Below are 16,912 nucleotides of genomic sequence, written 5' to 3' on the forward strand. Positions count from 1 at the left end.
ATATAAATAGATAATAGCCTTTAAAACGAAATTCGGACTATTTAAATATCTAGTAATACTATTTAGACTTATAAATATACTAGCTACCTTTTAATAGATAATTAATAATATCCTATATAAATACTTAGATATTTTTATAGTAGTATACCTAGATAATATCCTAATCTTCTTAGATACCTTAGAAGAATATAAGGAACACGTCTATAAGGTACTCCGCGTACTTTAAAATATAAAGTTACTAGTTAAACTAAAGAAAAGTAAGTTCTATATATAGGAAGTAAACTTCCTTAGATATATAATCTTATTAAGAGAGATATAGATATAATAAGATAAGATTAACTTAGTTAAAGAATAGCTAACGCTAAAGAACGTTAAGAATATATAAAGTTTCCTAGGATTTACTAATTACTACTAACGATTTATTAAAAATTTTAAAAAGATTATAGTACTACTATATAACTTAATAAAGACGGAAAAAGAATTTATATAAGACGATAAAGTTAATAAAGCTTTTAAATATATTAAGACTACGATTATATAAGAACTAGTCTTAACTACCTTTAATCTAGAATAATAAATTAAACTTAAAACTAATATATTAGACTTTACTTTAAGAGTATAAATCGGATAGAAAGATAATAAAAGAAGACTATAACTAATTATATTCTACTTAAAAAAGCTATATAGCGTAGAACTTAATTACCTTATCTACGATAAAGAATTCCTTATAATTATTTAAGCTTTTAAGGAATTTCGATACTACTTTCTTAGAAGTAAATATAAAGTTAAGGTCTATATAAACTATAAGAATATCTTATATTTTATAATAACGTAATAGTTAAACGGACGATAGATCTAATAGGCCGAATACTTATTAGAATTCGACTACGAAATAATCTATAGAAAAGGAATAGAAAACGGTCGAGCTAATACCCTTAGTCGACGAAGTAACTATAATATAAGGGCACCTATAGCGAAAGGATAGCTCCTAGAAATTAACGAAAACGGGAACTACTAGCAACGATAGCTAAATCTAGAAGATCCTAAAATAAATAAAAGAATATAAAGTACTAAACGGATATAATATAGAATATTTAGAAGTTCTAATATATAAAAATAAAATCTAGATACTACTAAAATTATAAGATAAAGTTATATAAGATATATACGAATATCTAATATATAGATACTAAGGAATCTAAAGAATAATAAAACGGATTAAACGATAATATAACTTCCTATAGCTTAAGGAAGTAGTATAATAAGTTATTAAAGAATATGAACTTTATATATAAAGTAAAGCTAAACGATATAAACTATATAGAGAATTATAACCGCTACTAGTACTAGAGAAACTATAGGATTCGATAGCTTTCGACTATATTATAAAGCTACTACTATTAAAAGAACCTATAACTAACGTTAAGTATAATAGTATATTCGTTATTACTAATAGACTAACGAAGTATAGGTACTTCTTACTATATAAAGAAGTAAGTAATATAGAAGAGCTAGTATATATATTCCTATAAACTATTATTAGTAATTATAGACTACTAAACGAGATTATCTTTAATAAAGGAAGTACGTTTATAGCTAAGTTTTAGTAAGCTCTTATAGTATAATTAGGGACGAAATATAAGCTTAGTATAGCTTATTACTTATAAACGGATAGATAAATAGAACGACTTAACTAAACGCTTAAATAATATTTACGATACTATATTAGCTATAAATAAAACGATTAAGTTAAATAGCTATTAATAGCGTAACTAGCTTATAATAGCTTAATTATAGAAATAACTAAGCTCTTACTAGTATACGCTAATTATAGATATAACCTAGAAGTATTTAAGGTTACTTAATAAAGACTATAAGTAGAACGGGCAATACTATAAGTAGATTAGCTATAAAAATTATATAAAGAAATATAATAAGAACTTTAATTTATTAGAGAACGAATATCTACTTACTATAATCGGAAAAGATTATAGGGACTAATCTTTTAAGAGGGAGATATAGTCTACCTTATATAACGAAATATTAAAATAAAACGACTAAGTAATAAATTAGATTTTAAGAAACTTAGACCGTTTAAGGTTAAGAAAACTATTTTAAAAGTTAACTATAAACTTTCGCTACTAATAATAATACGGATATACCCGATATTTTATATCTTATTATTAAAACTAGCGCTACGAAACGCTAAACTATAGGAAAAAATCGAAGTTAATAACGATTAAGAATATAAAGTAGAATAAATACTAAATATAAGAAAATAAGGTTAATAATAAGAATACCTTATTAAGTAAAAGGGATATAGACTAAAGGAAAATACCTAGGAACTACTTAAGTACTTAACCTACTATAGTTCTTTACTTTAATAGTTTTACTAAGTAAACCCTTACTCGGAAATATAGGGTTACTAAGAATAGTATCTTAGTCTAATACGTCTAAGGCACTAAACGATTAAACCTCGCTAATAGTAATAGTTTCCTTATTCGATAAACGAACCGATTTATCTTAAGAAGAACGTATTATACTATCTTCTTTATTAATAGCTTATATACCCCGCTAAAATAACTTACTACCTTAGTCCTTTAAGAAACGCTTTTATTTCTTAATCCGAGCTAGGCGAGCTATCGCTTCCTTTAACGCTTCTTTTACTTTCCGTTCGTCTAAATTAATCTTTTGCTATTAATTTATAATATAATAAACTAGAAAAGAAGGAATATTAGTAAAAAGAATAATAAGGAAGGAAAGGGATAAAACGAATAAGCGGACGCTATATTATAACTATTATAAGAACGGCCTATAGAGGTATATTTAAAACACTAATTAAAACGCTCGCCGACCTTATAAGTTAAGCCTAACCGAAAATAACGGGAGCAAGGTATAATTTTAATACCGTAGATCTCGGTCTAGGACGCTAGCTCCGATCGTTAACGCGATTTATCGGAATTACGAGAATAGGATTTTTAAATATAACTAGATATACTATTAGTAGTATATCCCGAAAAGATAAAGGAATAAGGAACGCTATACTTATATATAACGCGATAAGGGTATATTTATATACGGCGGCTAAGGTAGTAGGTCTTAAGGGCAAGACTAAAAGGAGGGGAGGCATCCTATTACGACTATAGTCTAGCGAACCGCGGGGACTAGTATATATTACGAGGATACGTAACGTAGGGAGCAAGGAATATTAGACGGACCGACGGGCTAATTAAGTTTAGAGCGACGGGTTACTCTAGCGCTCTAACGCTCTACGGCTAGGATCGTAGGATCGCTCTAGCGCTCTAGCGCTCCTAGGCCACGGGATCACCTAGTGCTCTCGGCGATCTAGGGAAGCTCTCGAGATATATAAGGAAGGAATAGAATACTCCTTTAGATAGATAGCTCGATAGCTTTTAATATATTATAGATCTTTATTACGATTCTACCTCTAATTTTAATTACCTAGTTATAGTCTACGGTCTATAACCTCTAACTTATTATTAACGTAATATATATATTATTGCTTAGACTATGCCCTATTATATCTACTAATATAAACCCCTAGATAGGTTTATCCCTTAGGAATAACACCGGTCGTTATAGGTTACTATATAGTAGGTAGTTAACGCGATAGTAATATAAGGAGGTACCGGAAGTAGGGGGTACCGGAAGTTAAGTATACTAACTTATAAAACCTCTTTTAATTAGCTAACTTATCTAGCCTATACTTAACTAACTTATATATAAATTAGTCGGCCGTTAATAATACTATAAAAAGAAAAGTAGCGGTCTCTACTAAGTAAGATTTTAAGTATAGTATATAAGAAAGGCCTAGAACTAGGCTATTTAAGCGAGCGATTAATAGATTTTATAAGCACTAGCTCTAACCCTAGCCCTTGCTAGGGACTGCCTTCTAAGGTTAATTGCTGTCTCCTTTATCTCTAATAGGAACGGCAAAGTAGACATAGTTAGATAAATGTTCACGGAGGCGAAACGCATAGTATGCATTAAATAAAGGTTATCTAGCCTCTTTCGATAGAAATAAGCGTTGTCTATCATCGTTATCATTATAGGAGGCAATGGATTAAACTAATTCACTTTTAGAAGTTCTTTTTAGACAGATTAATGTGCGTTGAGCTTACAAACTCAGGCCCATAAGAACTTACCACGAAGCCAACACGGAGACAAGTCCGAGCTACCAAGATGGATTCTCGGGCGTGAAAGGATCACTTGATGGGCCTGGAAGGATATGACGAGCAAACGTACAAGCTTATCGAGTGTATCTGCTGCAAGTTGACATTTATACCCGCCTACCCGAGTAGAAAGAAATGGCTTCCGTTTCAGAGTATTAAAATATTAAATAACTTCATCTATCTAGCTATAATGAATCCATGTACGAGCTGTGCGCACTGGATACGTGGCAATATCATCAGGCATCATTCCTCTCGTTAAACGCAATGCATAATGCGATGATTAACGCTACGTCGACCCCAGGCGCGACGCGCAGTGCGCAAGGCTGCTTGCCTGGAACTTCGCCGCTCTTAGCCGGCCTGTGATCGATGCGTGCGACTAAAGCTCCTGTTCTCGTGCACATAATTTCAGCCGATGTACTCAGCCAATTACCTCGTATTGTCAACTTTTCAGTTTGACCTAAGTAGGACTGAAACTCTGCAGTGGCTTTACTACCCATGACTATTTGCAAAGCTCCTCACCCGTCGTTAGCAATTGCTCGGGCCTGATAAGTTGAGGCTGACGTGCAATGATGGGGTGAAACGTACACTTTAATAAAGAATTTCTGATACTAAAAAGATTATTCCCTTGCGGTCCTTGGATGACATAGGTGTCGTGCATGTGCAGCTTCTCCTTTACAACATCGAATATATGGTTGCCGCTTGTGTCGAGGACGGATTTGCGGCCCGGGGTAGCCAAATGCTGGCCCTGGACAAGAAAGAGTGGCTGACCATTGGCCAGTTTAATATCGAAGCTATCCCCCGATAGAGACAGGAAGGTGTCCCGAAGAACAAGTGTCTCGGATTTCGATGCTATAAAGTTGTTGAAGATACCGATTTGGCGCGAGACAGGTTGAAGCTGGGTCATTGTAGCCGTTCCAGGTTGGTCACGATGGTAATAACGGTATACCATGAGTAAGGACTCTACTTATATTCTTGGATTGTGTCGTTCTTAAACACATACACATTGGCACGCCCCCTGACCGGCACAGACAAGTTTCTTTGAACACGGGCGAATGTGATACTCTACCAAGGGGTAATCCTTTGACAGATAGGGGCAGATTAATTGTCACCTGATGGTCTAAGCGCGGCTTTAAGAATTTTCGGATCGCTCTAGCGCGTCGGTTACGCCCAAGCCAATGTCTGACGACTTATTAGAAACACACTCGGGTCTCAAAACGACGGGTCCGTGCAATCCCAAATATCGCCACCCATCTATTAATGAGACATGTTTTTGAAGCTCCCATAATTCCCCCTCTAAGTCAACCTACGCTGTGATGACTGAAGGCATGCCTCCACTGCGGCACGTAGGTAGGAAGGAAAAACTCCATACATAGGGGTGCGGAGAGGGAGGGACTTGGGAGGCGGAGTAAAGTCCATTCCATACGGCTGGAAAGCTGGGTTAAAAAGCGGCCGGCTTAGATCGTACTTCCGCCTCTTGAGCACAACGCAGTGTATACACCAATAATGATTTCGGCAGGGGCCAGGCCTTTGACATTTGACCAAGTCAAGCTTATGCCCGGTCTGACTGCTCTGCAGCCAAGTGAAAAAAGCGAACATTGGGTCCTCGATTAGGTGAAATTAAGTTTTGTCTCCAGTGCCGAAGGATCGATCTAGGGTGCTACGAAAGGGTGGCTTTGCGGACTCCTGCCAAATCTTATGACCTAAGATAAAGAACCATTGGCCATGAGAAATATAGTCTGCGCCTGGCATGACTCGTCGATAGACCCGGGCTCGTGCTTGCCATTTTTTTTATATCATTACTCGCATGCAGCCTCTAGGGCCATGGCGAGGCTAATAGGGGCCTAGGCCCCTATTAACAGTCCTAGCTAGCTATAGAGCCCGGGGGCTTATAACTAATTAGGGAAAGGGTAGCTATAAAGGCAAAGACAAAGGAAAGGTTAATCTGGTTCCTCCCACGCGGTGTTTTTCCCCCCTAAGGGCCCTAGGGCCCCTAGGTTACTCCTTTTCGAGCTACTTAGCTGTCCCTATCTCTGTCTTAGCTAAGAAGGTTAGAAGGGCTTCCCTTCCTTCCTTAGAGCTATAGAGAAGAGGTAGGCTAAGGGCCCCCTTCTATCTCTTAGAGGTCCGGTAAAGGACCTCTCTTTCCCTTCTATAGTTCGGGCACCTTAGGATAAGGTGCCTAGCCGTATGCCTTCCTTAGCCGCAGCGGCAATCGTCTCGGTCTACCCTATTAGTCCTTTTTAGGAAGGAAAGTAGGAAGCCGGCCCCGAAGAGGAGCTAGTAGAAGGCCGAGAGGGTCGGCCTAGGCCTCCCTATAAGGTCCTTTTCTAGGCTAAGGGCTAGGCGGGGGGTCTTTCGAATAGACGTATAGTGCTTACCTAGGCCCTTAGCCCTAGGGCCTTTAGCTGCCTCGGTAGCCCAGAGGCCCTTCCAGTAGTCTTTAGTAGCCTGACGGACCTTTCTTTGTAAGTAGCTAATAGAGACTAAAGGGGTCCCTCGGGTAGGGGCTCGTGCTTGCCATTACTGCCCTGCTCCTAGAACTCATCGTGTTCACCTCTCTAAAGCCGCGCTGGTCTGCAGCCGATGCGAAGACAACTGCCCCGCGCACTCGGGTTGTCCCGTGAAATGAGACTCATATGCCGGTGTGGGCTCGTGACGGTGGCGGGCTTCGATTATGTTGCATGTGCGCCTTCACAAGGTGGCCGGCGGCCAGGGCACTGCATAGAGATAGCTCGCCAGCCAGAACGGCAGCGCCAATAATGCGGGCAAGTCGGCGAGCGTTTTCACCAGGGCTCGCGTGATCCGCGCCCCGGACTCCAAGGACATCGAGCATGGCGCCCTGGGGTTCGAGTATAGTACCGCCGCCGAGGGTGCCTACCTCGAGCGAGGGCATTGAGACGGATATCTGGAGCGAGCCGCGGAAACTAGCAGAGTTGGAAAAGCAGTGTAAGTCAAGCGACGCACGACTATAAGACGGTAGAGAGGGACCAACTTTTTCATAGTGGTGATGCAGTTTGCGCTTTCAACCACTTGCGCGGGATCTTGCCCCGTAGCCAGGAAAATAGCGGCAACAATATTAGCTGCGTGAGCGTTGAAGCCACCGATAGAACCTGCCATGGCCGATCCAATTAGGTTTTTTGAAGTATTTAGCTCGACCAAGGAGTCAACGTCGGTTTTGAGGACGCTCATCACGACTTTGGCCGGGATAATAGCCTCAGCCACGATGCTTTTACCGCGTCCTTCGATCCAATTAAGAGCAGACGACTTCTTATCGCTGCAAAAGTTGCCCGAGAGGGAAATGATGGTCATATCGTCAAAACCACCCTCCAACGCCATGGCCTTGAGCGCGTGTTCAACGCCCTTGGATATCATATTCATGCCCATGGCGTCGCCCGTGGCTGCCTTGAACCGGATGTAGATGTATGTCCCGGCCATGGCCGTTTTTATCGTCTGAAGGCGCGCAAAACTGCTTGTTGAGTTGAATGCCGTCCGCATTATCGTCTGTCCGGCTTTAGATTCTAGCCACGACTTGGCAGCACCAGCTCTCGTCAGAGTCTGGAAGCTAATACAGGGGCCACGCGTCATGCCGTCTGCCGTCACGACTGTAACAGCGCCGCCGCCTGAATTAATCGCTTTGCAGCCCCTGCTTGTGCTGGCAACTAGCACCCCCTCGGTGGTGGCCATTGGAATAACGTAGCTCTTGCCATCAATAACGAGGGGGCCGGCGACGCCCACGGGTAGGGGGACATAGCCTATTACGTTTTCGCAACAAGCTCCAAACACGCGACTCCAGTTGTAGTTGTCGTACGGCAGGTTTGATTCATGCAGATTATGTGCTGGACCTATAGTTGCTTGGTTGATCTGCGAGATGACCATGCGCCTAACCCTAATGGCGCGGGTGAAGTCATTGTTGAGTGTCTTTTCTAGGGCGTGCCCAGGGATTTTGCCCCTAATCGCCATGGTGACAATTTCCTTGTCCGTCATTTCGCAAGCTCGCTTCTCCACAAGCAGCTTCTCGAGATCCTCGTGTGAGCGATGTTCGGAAAGAATGGGGGGTTCATGCTTTGTCGCTGAGAGCACATGTCCCTTGTCGTCGGTCATAGCAGGAACAGGCGCGGTCTGTTGCAAAGTCGTACATGTGTATTCGTCAACAGGCACCGCGGTCGAACCTGGCTCCTTCTTTTTCCAGAAGCGAGCAGAGTCTTTGTCGTCGATTTCGAGATTGTGCTCCTTGGTGGCCGATGCTGCACCCTTGAAAAGATAGCCGTGGAAGCCAACGGTGAGAGCCAGGACGACGAAGATCCATCTGGACCAGAGGGGATTCTTCAATCCGTCGAAAAATCTAGTAATGAATCTGACGAAGACACTGCTGTCCAGACTACCAGCCTGAGACTGAATCCTCGATGGAGAGTCGGCGCGGGCGCTGACTTGAGCGGCCTTGATAACCCATCTTTCCCTCTGGCCATCGTACCCAGACCCCGTCTCCTTGTCTTCGTCTTGCGACATCTCCTGGACGGCGGCTACAAAGTCGGGCGCCTGCCAGGAGGAGAGGACTTGTGAAGGCGGGCAGGTCGTTAATGGGGCGTCGTTGGATGCCAGGATTGCGACAGAGAAATTGTCGTGGGCCGGGACGCTGCAGGGTCGCAGAGCTGTGTTGGAGAGGGCTTCGGGGAGAACCAGTGTCACGAGGGCGAGTTGACGGGCGTTGGCGACTGCGGCTGTGTCACGCTCGAGGCTCTGGCTTTTCCACATGTTGTCGTGGCTGGCAGTCATGACGCTTGTCGCACTCCCAAACACAGAGTCTTGGACTAAATTAAGCAAAGAGGTGCTTAGGACGACTAGGAGGAAGGTGTGAATCGGAAGCCGGGACGCCAAACGGGACAGAAGCTGGAGGAGCCGTGGCGTCTTGAGACTCTGGCCGCGGGAGCGCCATGAAGGAAAATATGTAAATGTCATGATAATGGACAAGATGTAGATGTCATGGAGACGGAAGATTTGACGACTCTTTCTGCATTCCCAGACCTTGGGCGAATCTCGGCAGCTTGGACTAGCAGCAACGGCTGTAAGAACCAAGAAGGGGCCGTCAACAGGCCTTGAGCAGTCAAATGTGATGCAACCGTAAAGAGAGAACGGCAGAAAGACAACGGCTGTTACTTATTAAAGTTGGGTGCACTTCGGTCCTTTACATCATCGTTTTCGAGGAACCATCACTATCTTATGGCTGCCCAACAAGCAAAAACAGTTGTCGAATAATCCGTGTTGGCCGGTTTCATGCTATGCGTCCATCACGATGTCACCGGGTAGTACAACCCTGTGTCGCAGCTCCCGCGTCAGAGAGTTCATTACTGTCGCCGCCCCGGTGAAACGCGGCAGTGAGCAGCGCAAACTAAGCAGGGACTAGCTTGGCAGCGACTCTCAAATAGAGGGAAGCAGTACAATGCTAGAGTAATAGCGCTGTCAGAAACAGGGTTGAAACCCGTTGTGAGGAGAACGCCGGAAAGCACCCGGAGCCGGGCGCACAACAGTGGCGAGGCCGTACTGGACCCGGAGGTCCCGAGACAGGCCAGGGGTCTCTACAATCGCCCGATTGGCTGCTCCAGCTTGCGAGTCACGTAGCCGCTTGCGCCCCAGATTTGCAATACATGCCGGCCGTTTCCCGGGAACTCTCCGAGGACTTGATCGAGAGCCGCATCAACTCAAGGTGGGCCGCGGCAAGTACAAGCTGGGAAAATGGGAGAGCGAATAATATAAATCGCGAATTTATTTTTAGTAGGGTATTTTCCCATGGCCTCCCTCATGCAGTTCATGTCCACATGAACAAAGGTTCACGTGTCTATCATTAACTCGTTTATAATATCCCGAAGGGCTTTCGGACTGTATCGTTCATTGGTTTAGCTTGCAAAAGGGCCCGAATTGATGAGCGACAGCAGCTCCATAGGCTCATCAAACAGGTTGCCGTCGAAGTTTCGGAAACCCGCACAAGTAAGTTAGGATCACAGAATGTAACCAGTGTATGTAGATCAGCCGCAAGTGTTTAATTTGGGTGATCTGCATGGCAGCACAACTCTTTCGCCAGCAGTGGCTCGAGAACAAACAACGGAAACGCTGGCTGCTTGTGCAAGCAGTAACAGTGAGAATGTCTCAGTGCCAGTCAAGAGTAAAGGACCGGGCTGAGGGTATCAAGGGCTCGGCCTTTCGCGTCGTTGGGATGGGGGAAGGAAGCACCGTGAGAGAGGGCGAATATGTTATTGGAAGGCGAATACAAAGCATTGGCGAATATAAGGTCTAGGCCGCCACGAGAAGGCGGTGGCGTAGAAGTGTAGTCTCGTTCATCGTCTCTCGGCCTTGGTTGTTTGTTTGATGCTATTTCCGTTCCATCTTGAACTCTTTTCGCGGACAGAATAATGTAGATGCATCACATCTACCGACTCTATTGTGCGGCATCTCCACAACTCCAAGCTCGGTTGATCCACGTTGACTCCAGTGTACGAGGCATCTTCAGGTTACTTGGGCACGGGTCGGATGTAGAAAAGTGTCTTATGGCACTCTCGGCTTTACCGCTATACTGGCTGGCCGAGCGAAATGCTCTCGCAGTCACATATGCTGGCCTGGGAACCGCTGTGCTAACTAACGACAGGCCGCCTGCCCCAGACAGCCATGAAGACTGATCCAGGCGTGGGTGACCGAAGCTACCCAGACCTCGCGCATCTGATCCGAAACCCGTGCGGACAAAGGCTTCATGGCGATTGGCGTCTTTGCTTTCGGAGTGATACGTCCTATAGGTCGTATGCCCTGCGGCGAGCGCGCTTTGTTGCACCGGGCTCGTACTTGCCACTGTTTGAACTCGAGACCTGGAATCACCGCGAAGTGCGCGTGAAACTCAATGGCCCACTCGAGGATAAGTTTGGATACGAGGGTTCGACCCACCGAACTATAACAATCGCTCAAAGGTTTAGCATCAATAGATTTCGGTATCCGATGCGAGAGGAGCAGCCTGGACAATGGAGTATCGTCTCCGCGTGGCGGAGCGGGCTCGGATACCTCGGCCTCGGTTTCAAGTGCACGTTCTGCTTGAAGCTCTCGCAGCTTCGGGCCTCGCACGGCCTTGCCGCTTGGCGTGGAATCCGTCCGCGCAAGAGGCCATTGCGCGCTACTTCGATTTTATTTAAGATGACATCGGAGCTCTCGCATCCCAGCTCCAGCAACTCAAGCACATCACTCGACGATACATCTTGATCACTCTACCAAACCTCCCCCCACCTCTAGAGAAGCATTCCAGCGCGAGTCCCAAGATTATCTATCCAATGTCGGCCATCAAGGAGCAAGCTTACACCCTTTCGGGCAAGGTGGCCCTAGTCACCGGAGCCGGTCGAGGCATCGGACGTGGCATCGCCGTCGAACTAGGTCTGCGCGGAGCCTCGGTCGTTATCAACTACTGCAAAGCCGACAAGGCAGCCCAAGAGGTTGTCGCCGAGATTGAAAAAGCCGGCAGCAAAGCCGTGGCCATCAAGGCCGACATTTCCAAGACGCCAGAGGTCACGAGGCTATTCCAGGAAGCCATCAAGCACTTTGGCCACCTCGACTTCGTCGTGTCAAATTCTGGCACCGAGGTCTTCAAGCCAGAGGACCAGGTGACAGAGGAGGACTATGACCGCGTCTTCAACCTCAACACGCGGGCGCAGTTTTTTGTTGCCCAGCATGCCTACAAGCACATCCGAAATGGTGGCCGAATCATCTTTACATCTTCTGTTGCAGCGGCCATGTCGGGCATCCCCAATCATGCACTCTACGCTGGTAGCAAGGCGGCCGTTGAGGGCTTCACCCGCAGCTTCGCCGTCGATTGCGGCCATAGGCAAATCACGGTGAACGCTATTGCTCCCGGAGGTGTCAAGACTGACATGTACGACGAGTGAGTATTTTGCCTCTGATGTCTGTGGTCCAAGATTGGAGAGGGGCTTACACGACATAGAAACGCCTGGCATTACGCGCCCGGGGCGAACCCTTCGTCGTCGATAGCAGAGATTGACAAGGGCTTGGCCAACTATTGCCCTCTCAAGAGGGTGGCCGTGCCCAAAGATATCGCAAAGGTGGTCGCTTTCCTCTGCCATGGTGATAGCGAATGGATCAACGGTATGCTTCCTGGGTGCATGTTTCTGGCTGTGTCGCGTCACTAACACTTTGCAGGCCAGGTGGTGCTCCTCACTGGGGGTTCCTTTACCTAAACAGGAGGCTGAATTGTTGGCTATAGCTTGAGAGTCGAGTAATTGCCGTCGTAATCTAGAGTACAATGATAATTAAAAGTGCCTCTTCAAAATCCCGGCATATCGCTCAAGCGCCAAGTGAAATATTGTCCAGATTACACTGTTTAACCCGCTCCCCTTTGATATAAGCGTGTGGTGTACCATGAGTGCATCCGATGTTGCCTAGGCAGGTCAGCCAACCTCGACACCCCTTTGCCATTCCCCTTTGCCTGCCATTATTGGATTGGTAGGTAGAGATGAATCAGGTCTTGCTGGGCGACCAAGTAGCCTGGCATCGTGTTCAAGTCGACGCGCAACAAGCCGCGAAGAACCTAACCGACATGTCAACAAGCCAAATCGAGGCGGCTAGCTTCTTTGACTCGAGTGAGGTATGCAGAGCCGCCAAAATATGGTGTCTATAGTTTAGATGATGGCAAAAAGAAGCGGCTCGCGGCTCGCGATAGAGCTAAGCCTGCCAGATCATTGACCGTGGCAGGCTTACCGGGCTTGCTGCGAACGGGCAAGACATGTTGAGGGAAACTTGATACAACTAAAAGAGTAAAATTATCTCTCCCAGAATTTGCCCCGTGTGCTTCTCTCGACTTCCGTGCAGCCACCAAGCTGCTGTCCCTGCGCAAGCATAGTAGGCGCGGGTCAACATGGTCGCTGGCTTCATGGCCCACATTACGAAACGGAAAGCTCCTGCTCTCTCTTTTAGCGTACTGTACGAAGCACCGAGTGTGTGTCGCCTGTCATCGGTCGTCGCAGATCCGTGCTCGTGCACGTGTACGCAATGGCCAACCCTTGTTTCCTCTTGGTACGCCAAGCAGCTTCTCCGTATCTTCCAAACATGCCCTTAGACCTCTTGAAAGAACCATGCTACGCTTTGGCCAATCGCAGGAGTCAACGATGCTCGTCTCGAGAACCGATCCATTGTCAGTTGTAGGCGTGCGCTTCCCCGTATCTCGAACCACTGTCAGGTGGATTAAAGTACATGGGTGACGGAAAGCCTATGGTCGAGAGAAGGTGACAGAACCACAGCTCTACAGAGGCAAACAAGGGAAGCGCATTTCCCCGCCGCATAAGCTACCCTTGACAGAAACTAGAGTCTCCAGAACCAACCCCCGTCTATCTCCCGTCAAAGTCCTCCACGGCCAAGGGCCATTAGCGTTTGGCCACGGCAATGGAGGTTCTGCGCACAGACGGGGAGTTCCTCGAGGTTTCTTTAACTCCCGGTCCCTCTGTTACGGAATAAACTGGAACGTGATAGCATGATGGCACGGCAGGGATCCTCGGGGCTTGGGTCCGGCCCGTCTGTCAGCACGGATGAATAATTAATAAATTGGATCCCTTGGGGGCCAGATATTGGCATCGTGTGTTTGGCCGGCCTCTGCCGCCTTCGGCAGCGGAGACGCTTTTCATTAAATTATTCACCCCACCCGCTGCTAGTTGTCGTAGCACCATTGTTATATAAAAGGTAGATAAGGTTATAAAACATATGCTATCATGAGCGATTTCCGCATTTTATATTAGTCTATTTTACGTACTATTCTCTACTTACATATATCATATGAAGTAAAAGGCATTCATTTTCTCAAAAGGAAAGTGCCTTAAAGGAGGGTTTGCCTCCCCAAGAATATATTCATATATTATATGTAATAAGCTTATATTCGTTCCGTAATTATCTACCAGCCATCGCCACGTCTTCGCGTGGCCCTCCTAGGTATAACGAGTTTCTTCGAGGGCAAATCACTCCCTGGAGCAGAACATTCCGGTGCTAAATATGAAGTAATGTCGAGCTCCCCATTCCCCTTGAATGCGCAGCGGAGATAGGCTTGCATCCCCTTGCTCTCGTTGAGCCGTCGTTGCGGAGACAGACTCTCAAGCATAGATAGATAGCCCTTACAGTATTGACTCCTGTCGTGGCTCTCCATCCAGTTGGTGATGGCGTGGGCCAAGGTGAGGTCATCGCGTCCGTAGTGCCGTGCTATGATGTAGAGCTGGACATCGGGTAGGGCAGCGTCCGGGGCAATATCAAAAGAGTATACAAAGCCAGAAAGAAGGGCGGGTACTTTGGCAAATGCGTCTTTATATATATAATCGTATTCGGGTGCGAGGGGCATTTCGGTTTGTTTAGGCAAGCTGGACTCCAAGCCTGCAACGGCGGCAATTAGACTCTGCAGTTCCTGGAACTGGATCTCTGAAATAGGAATGCGCCCGCCTAGGGTTATAATCTCGCGTGCCGACGAGAAAGTCGTGCTCGGCGTTTGGAAGTAGAACTTTAGTCGCGACTGTGCCGGTGTTGCGTGATCGATGCCCAACATGCTGCCTGATTTCTCAAGTTAGCTGCGGTAAAAACTGGATAAAACCGGGGGGTATGACATACAAAGGGCTTAACAATTTTCCTTCGGGATTGGTCTCGATGAAATCCGACACCGCGGCCCGGGATTTGTTGTCAGGGCTTAGTCGCGATAGTCCTTCGTCCCATGTCGACATAGGGTTCACGTAGGAAACGTCGATGGAGGGCATTGCGGCTTGAAGGCGACGCAGGAGCTCTCGCGAGGCATCTTGGTTAAACGGGTCCATCTTAGTGCCACTAAAGCGGTTGGAGGCCTCCATAGTGCAGCGGACCTCTGGCTGAGTCGTAGCTGTATTCCATTTCCATGAATAGTCGAGCGGCTCAACGCCAAAGATGGAAGACCACTGACGGTTAACATCCGGCCTTGGTGCATAGCTCAAATATGGTATCTGGATGTCATGTCAGATGAGCCTGATAACACTGTTTGGGGAAAATAGTCCAACGAAGTTTCTTACAGTCCAATGATAGTGGGACAAGAGCGCGTCGTACTGGCTCTCTAGGGACTGCCCAGCTGCGTCCATCATTATGGCAAGTTGTGTCCCCGTTACCTTCCACCAGTGATCGATTTCGGTATTATGAGACGGCAGCCATTGTGACAGTGCCGCCCATGCCTTGGGAGGTTGTTGGGGGTTTTGGGTCAAATTCTTATTGGCGAGGCAAGTCATTGTTAGTACGGGACCAAGGATCAGTTTCGTTGCGCGGCACGTTGATGTGAGTCGTGGACTTGCAGCAGGGCGCAAGGGCTGAAGAACATGGTCATCAGAGGTAGATTTCCGCAGATGAGCAATCCTACTTATCAAAGCCATGGGGCGTGACCGGCGCCTTCTTACACGCCAAACGGGAGCCAATAGAGGCGCGGACCCCCGCGCCTTTAAAGTCGGCGCGGACGTCCGCGCCTGTTATGTAAGCCTGGCAGGCCATTTGGGCCGCCGCCAACTGCGCTCGCAGTCGGCCTCACCGATACAGCATGCTTGCTGCATACATATAGCTTCAATTAATTGCAAAGGAGGATATCCCTTAGGGTTCGAACCCATAGCCTTCCCTATTTGGTAGATTGACGTGACGCAAAGGGCGCCGCTGTTGCGTGGCAAGGAGGGTGCGCGGAAGTTCACCGCCTTAAAATTGGCCAGCTACAGTGCTACACGCCGGTGCATGTCGGTGATCTCACGATCTGCCTCACATTTTCGCATCGCCGGCATCATCACCACTTATATATGTGAATAAAATGCCTGCTGTTCCTCTGAGTCTCTCTCGCAGTCAGCCCATATACCTGCAGTACCTCTTTCTCGTGAGAAAGGCTGCACCTGAATTTCCTCGGCCACCCGGGCATCTAATCGCTCTTCTTCTGCCTTATCCCAATCAAGGTATGCCATCATCTCTACCTTGGTCCATTGCCTCGAGCCGCAGCTCCTTGACATTTGCTTCCAGTCGAGGCACCAGTCATATTCAGTCTTGCTGTAGCGCAATGGCAAGCCCATTGCCTTTCGGTATGCCTGGTTGGTCTTGAGACTGCCGCGAGGCTGTGCTCTATACCAAGAGTCTCTTTCCCTGACATACCTCTGATAGATGGCTCGTGGGTCATCATATAATAGATTCTCTGTAGTCTCTGTAGTCTCTGCAATTGCTGTAGAGACTGTAGAGACCGTAGTGACTGCAACTGTCATTTTCTCCATGACTGCTGCAGTCTGCGCAGTCTCTGGAACTGCTACCGTCTGTACAGTCTGTGCAGTCTGTGCAGTCCCTGCAATTGCTGCAGTCTCTGCAGTCTGTGCCGCCCGTGCCTCTGCCCGCTGCAGTATGTCGCTATAGCGTAAAGGACAATTGCGAGATGTCATGATGTGCCCTTGCTGGTGGCATTTGCTGCATGTAGGCGGCGCCTTTGGCCGTAGATCTGACTCTATGGCTTCAAATGCACTTGGCTCGCGCTGTGTGGATGACTGTGATATCCTTGATGCGGCGACAAGTTGGTCTAGTCGCCGACGAGGCTCTATGAGGACCTGACCAATCTCTTTGTTATCCCGTCGAAGGCGCCAATGTGTATGAAAATGTTGTAGCCGGAGGGGCAGATCTTCCACTATGAGAGACTGTAATGCGTGCGCACAAGGAGACCGCGAGACTTG

At 46.7% G+C, this 16,912-nt stretch overlaps 4 protein-coding genes across 4 annotated transcripts; 1 reads left to right on the forward strand and 3 right to left on the reverse strand.

Moving 5' to 3' along the window:
• Positions 1–4,479: 4,479 nt before the first annotated feature.
• On the reverse strand, positions 4,480–5,097 carry HRG_04637 (LURP-one-related domain-containing protein; the record flags this gene model as incomplete). Its single annotated transcript, XM_044863108.1, has 3 exons — positions 4,480–4,550; positions 4,624–4,692; positions 4,779–5,097. The coding sequence occupies 3 exons, from the start codon at positions 5,095–5,097 to the stop codon at positions 4,480–4,482; spliced, it is 459 nt and encodes a 152-aa protein (XP_044721722.1).
• Positions 5,098–6,825: 1,728 nt separating this feature from the next.
• HRG_04638 (hydroxymethylglutaryl-coenzyme A reductase domain-containing protein) lies at positions 6,826–8,966 on the reverse strand (the record flags this gene model as incomplete). The annotated part of the gene is made up of 2 exons (XM_044863109.1): positions 6,826–7,117; positions 7,186–8,966. 2 exons carry the CDS (start codon positions 8,964–8,966, stop codon positions 6,826–6,828), a joined length of 2,073 nt encoding a protein of 690 aa, XP_044721723.1.
• Positions 8,967–11,497: 2,531 nt separating this feature from the next.
• HRG_04639 (enoyl-(Acyl carrier protein) reductase domain-containing protein) lies at positions 11,498–12,415 on the forward strand (the record flags this gene model as incomplete). The annotated part of the gene is made up of 3 exons (XM_044863110.1): positions 11,498–12,102; positions 12,163–12,323; positions 12,378–12,415. 3 exons carry the CDS (start codon positions 11,498–11,500, stop codon positions 12,413–12,415), a joined length of 804 nt encoding a protein of 267 aa, XP_044721724.1.
• A 1,767-nt stretch (positions 12,416–14,182) lies between these two features.
• Positions 14,183–15,316, reverse strand: HRG_04640 (tryptophan dimethylallyltransferase domain-containing protein; the record flags this gene model as incomplete). The annotated part of the gene is made up of 4 exons (XM_044863111.1): positions 14,183–14,277; positions 14,340–14,758; positions 14,820–15,181; positions 15,248–15,316. The coding sequence occupies 4 exons, from the start codon at positions 15,314–15,316 to the stop codon at positions 14,183–14,185; spliced, it is 945 nt and encodes a 314-aa protein (XP_044721725.1).
• Positions 15,317–16,912: the final 1,596 nt, after the last annotated feature.

Source organism: Hirsutella rhossiliensis, assembly GCF_020360975.1.
Source record: "Hirsutella rhossiliensis strain HR02 chromosome Unknown scaffold00004, whole genome shotgun sequence".
Taxonomy (NCBI): Eukaryota; Fungi; Ascomycota; class Sordariomycetes; order Hypocreales; family Ophiocordycipitaceae; genus Hirsutella; species Hirsutella rhossiliensis.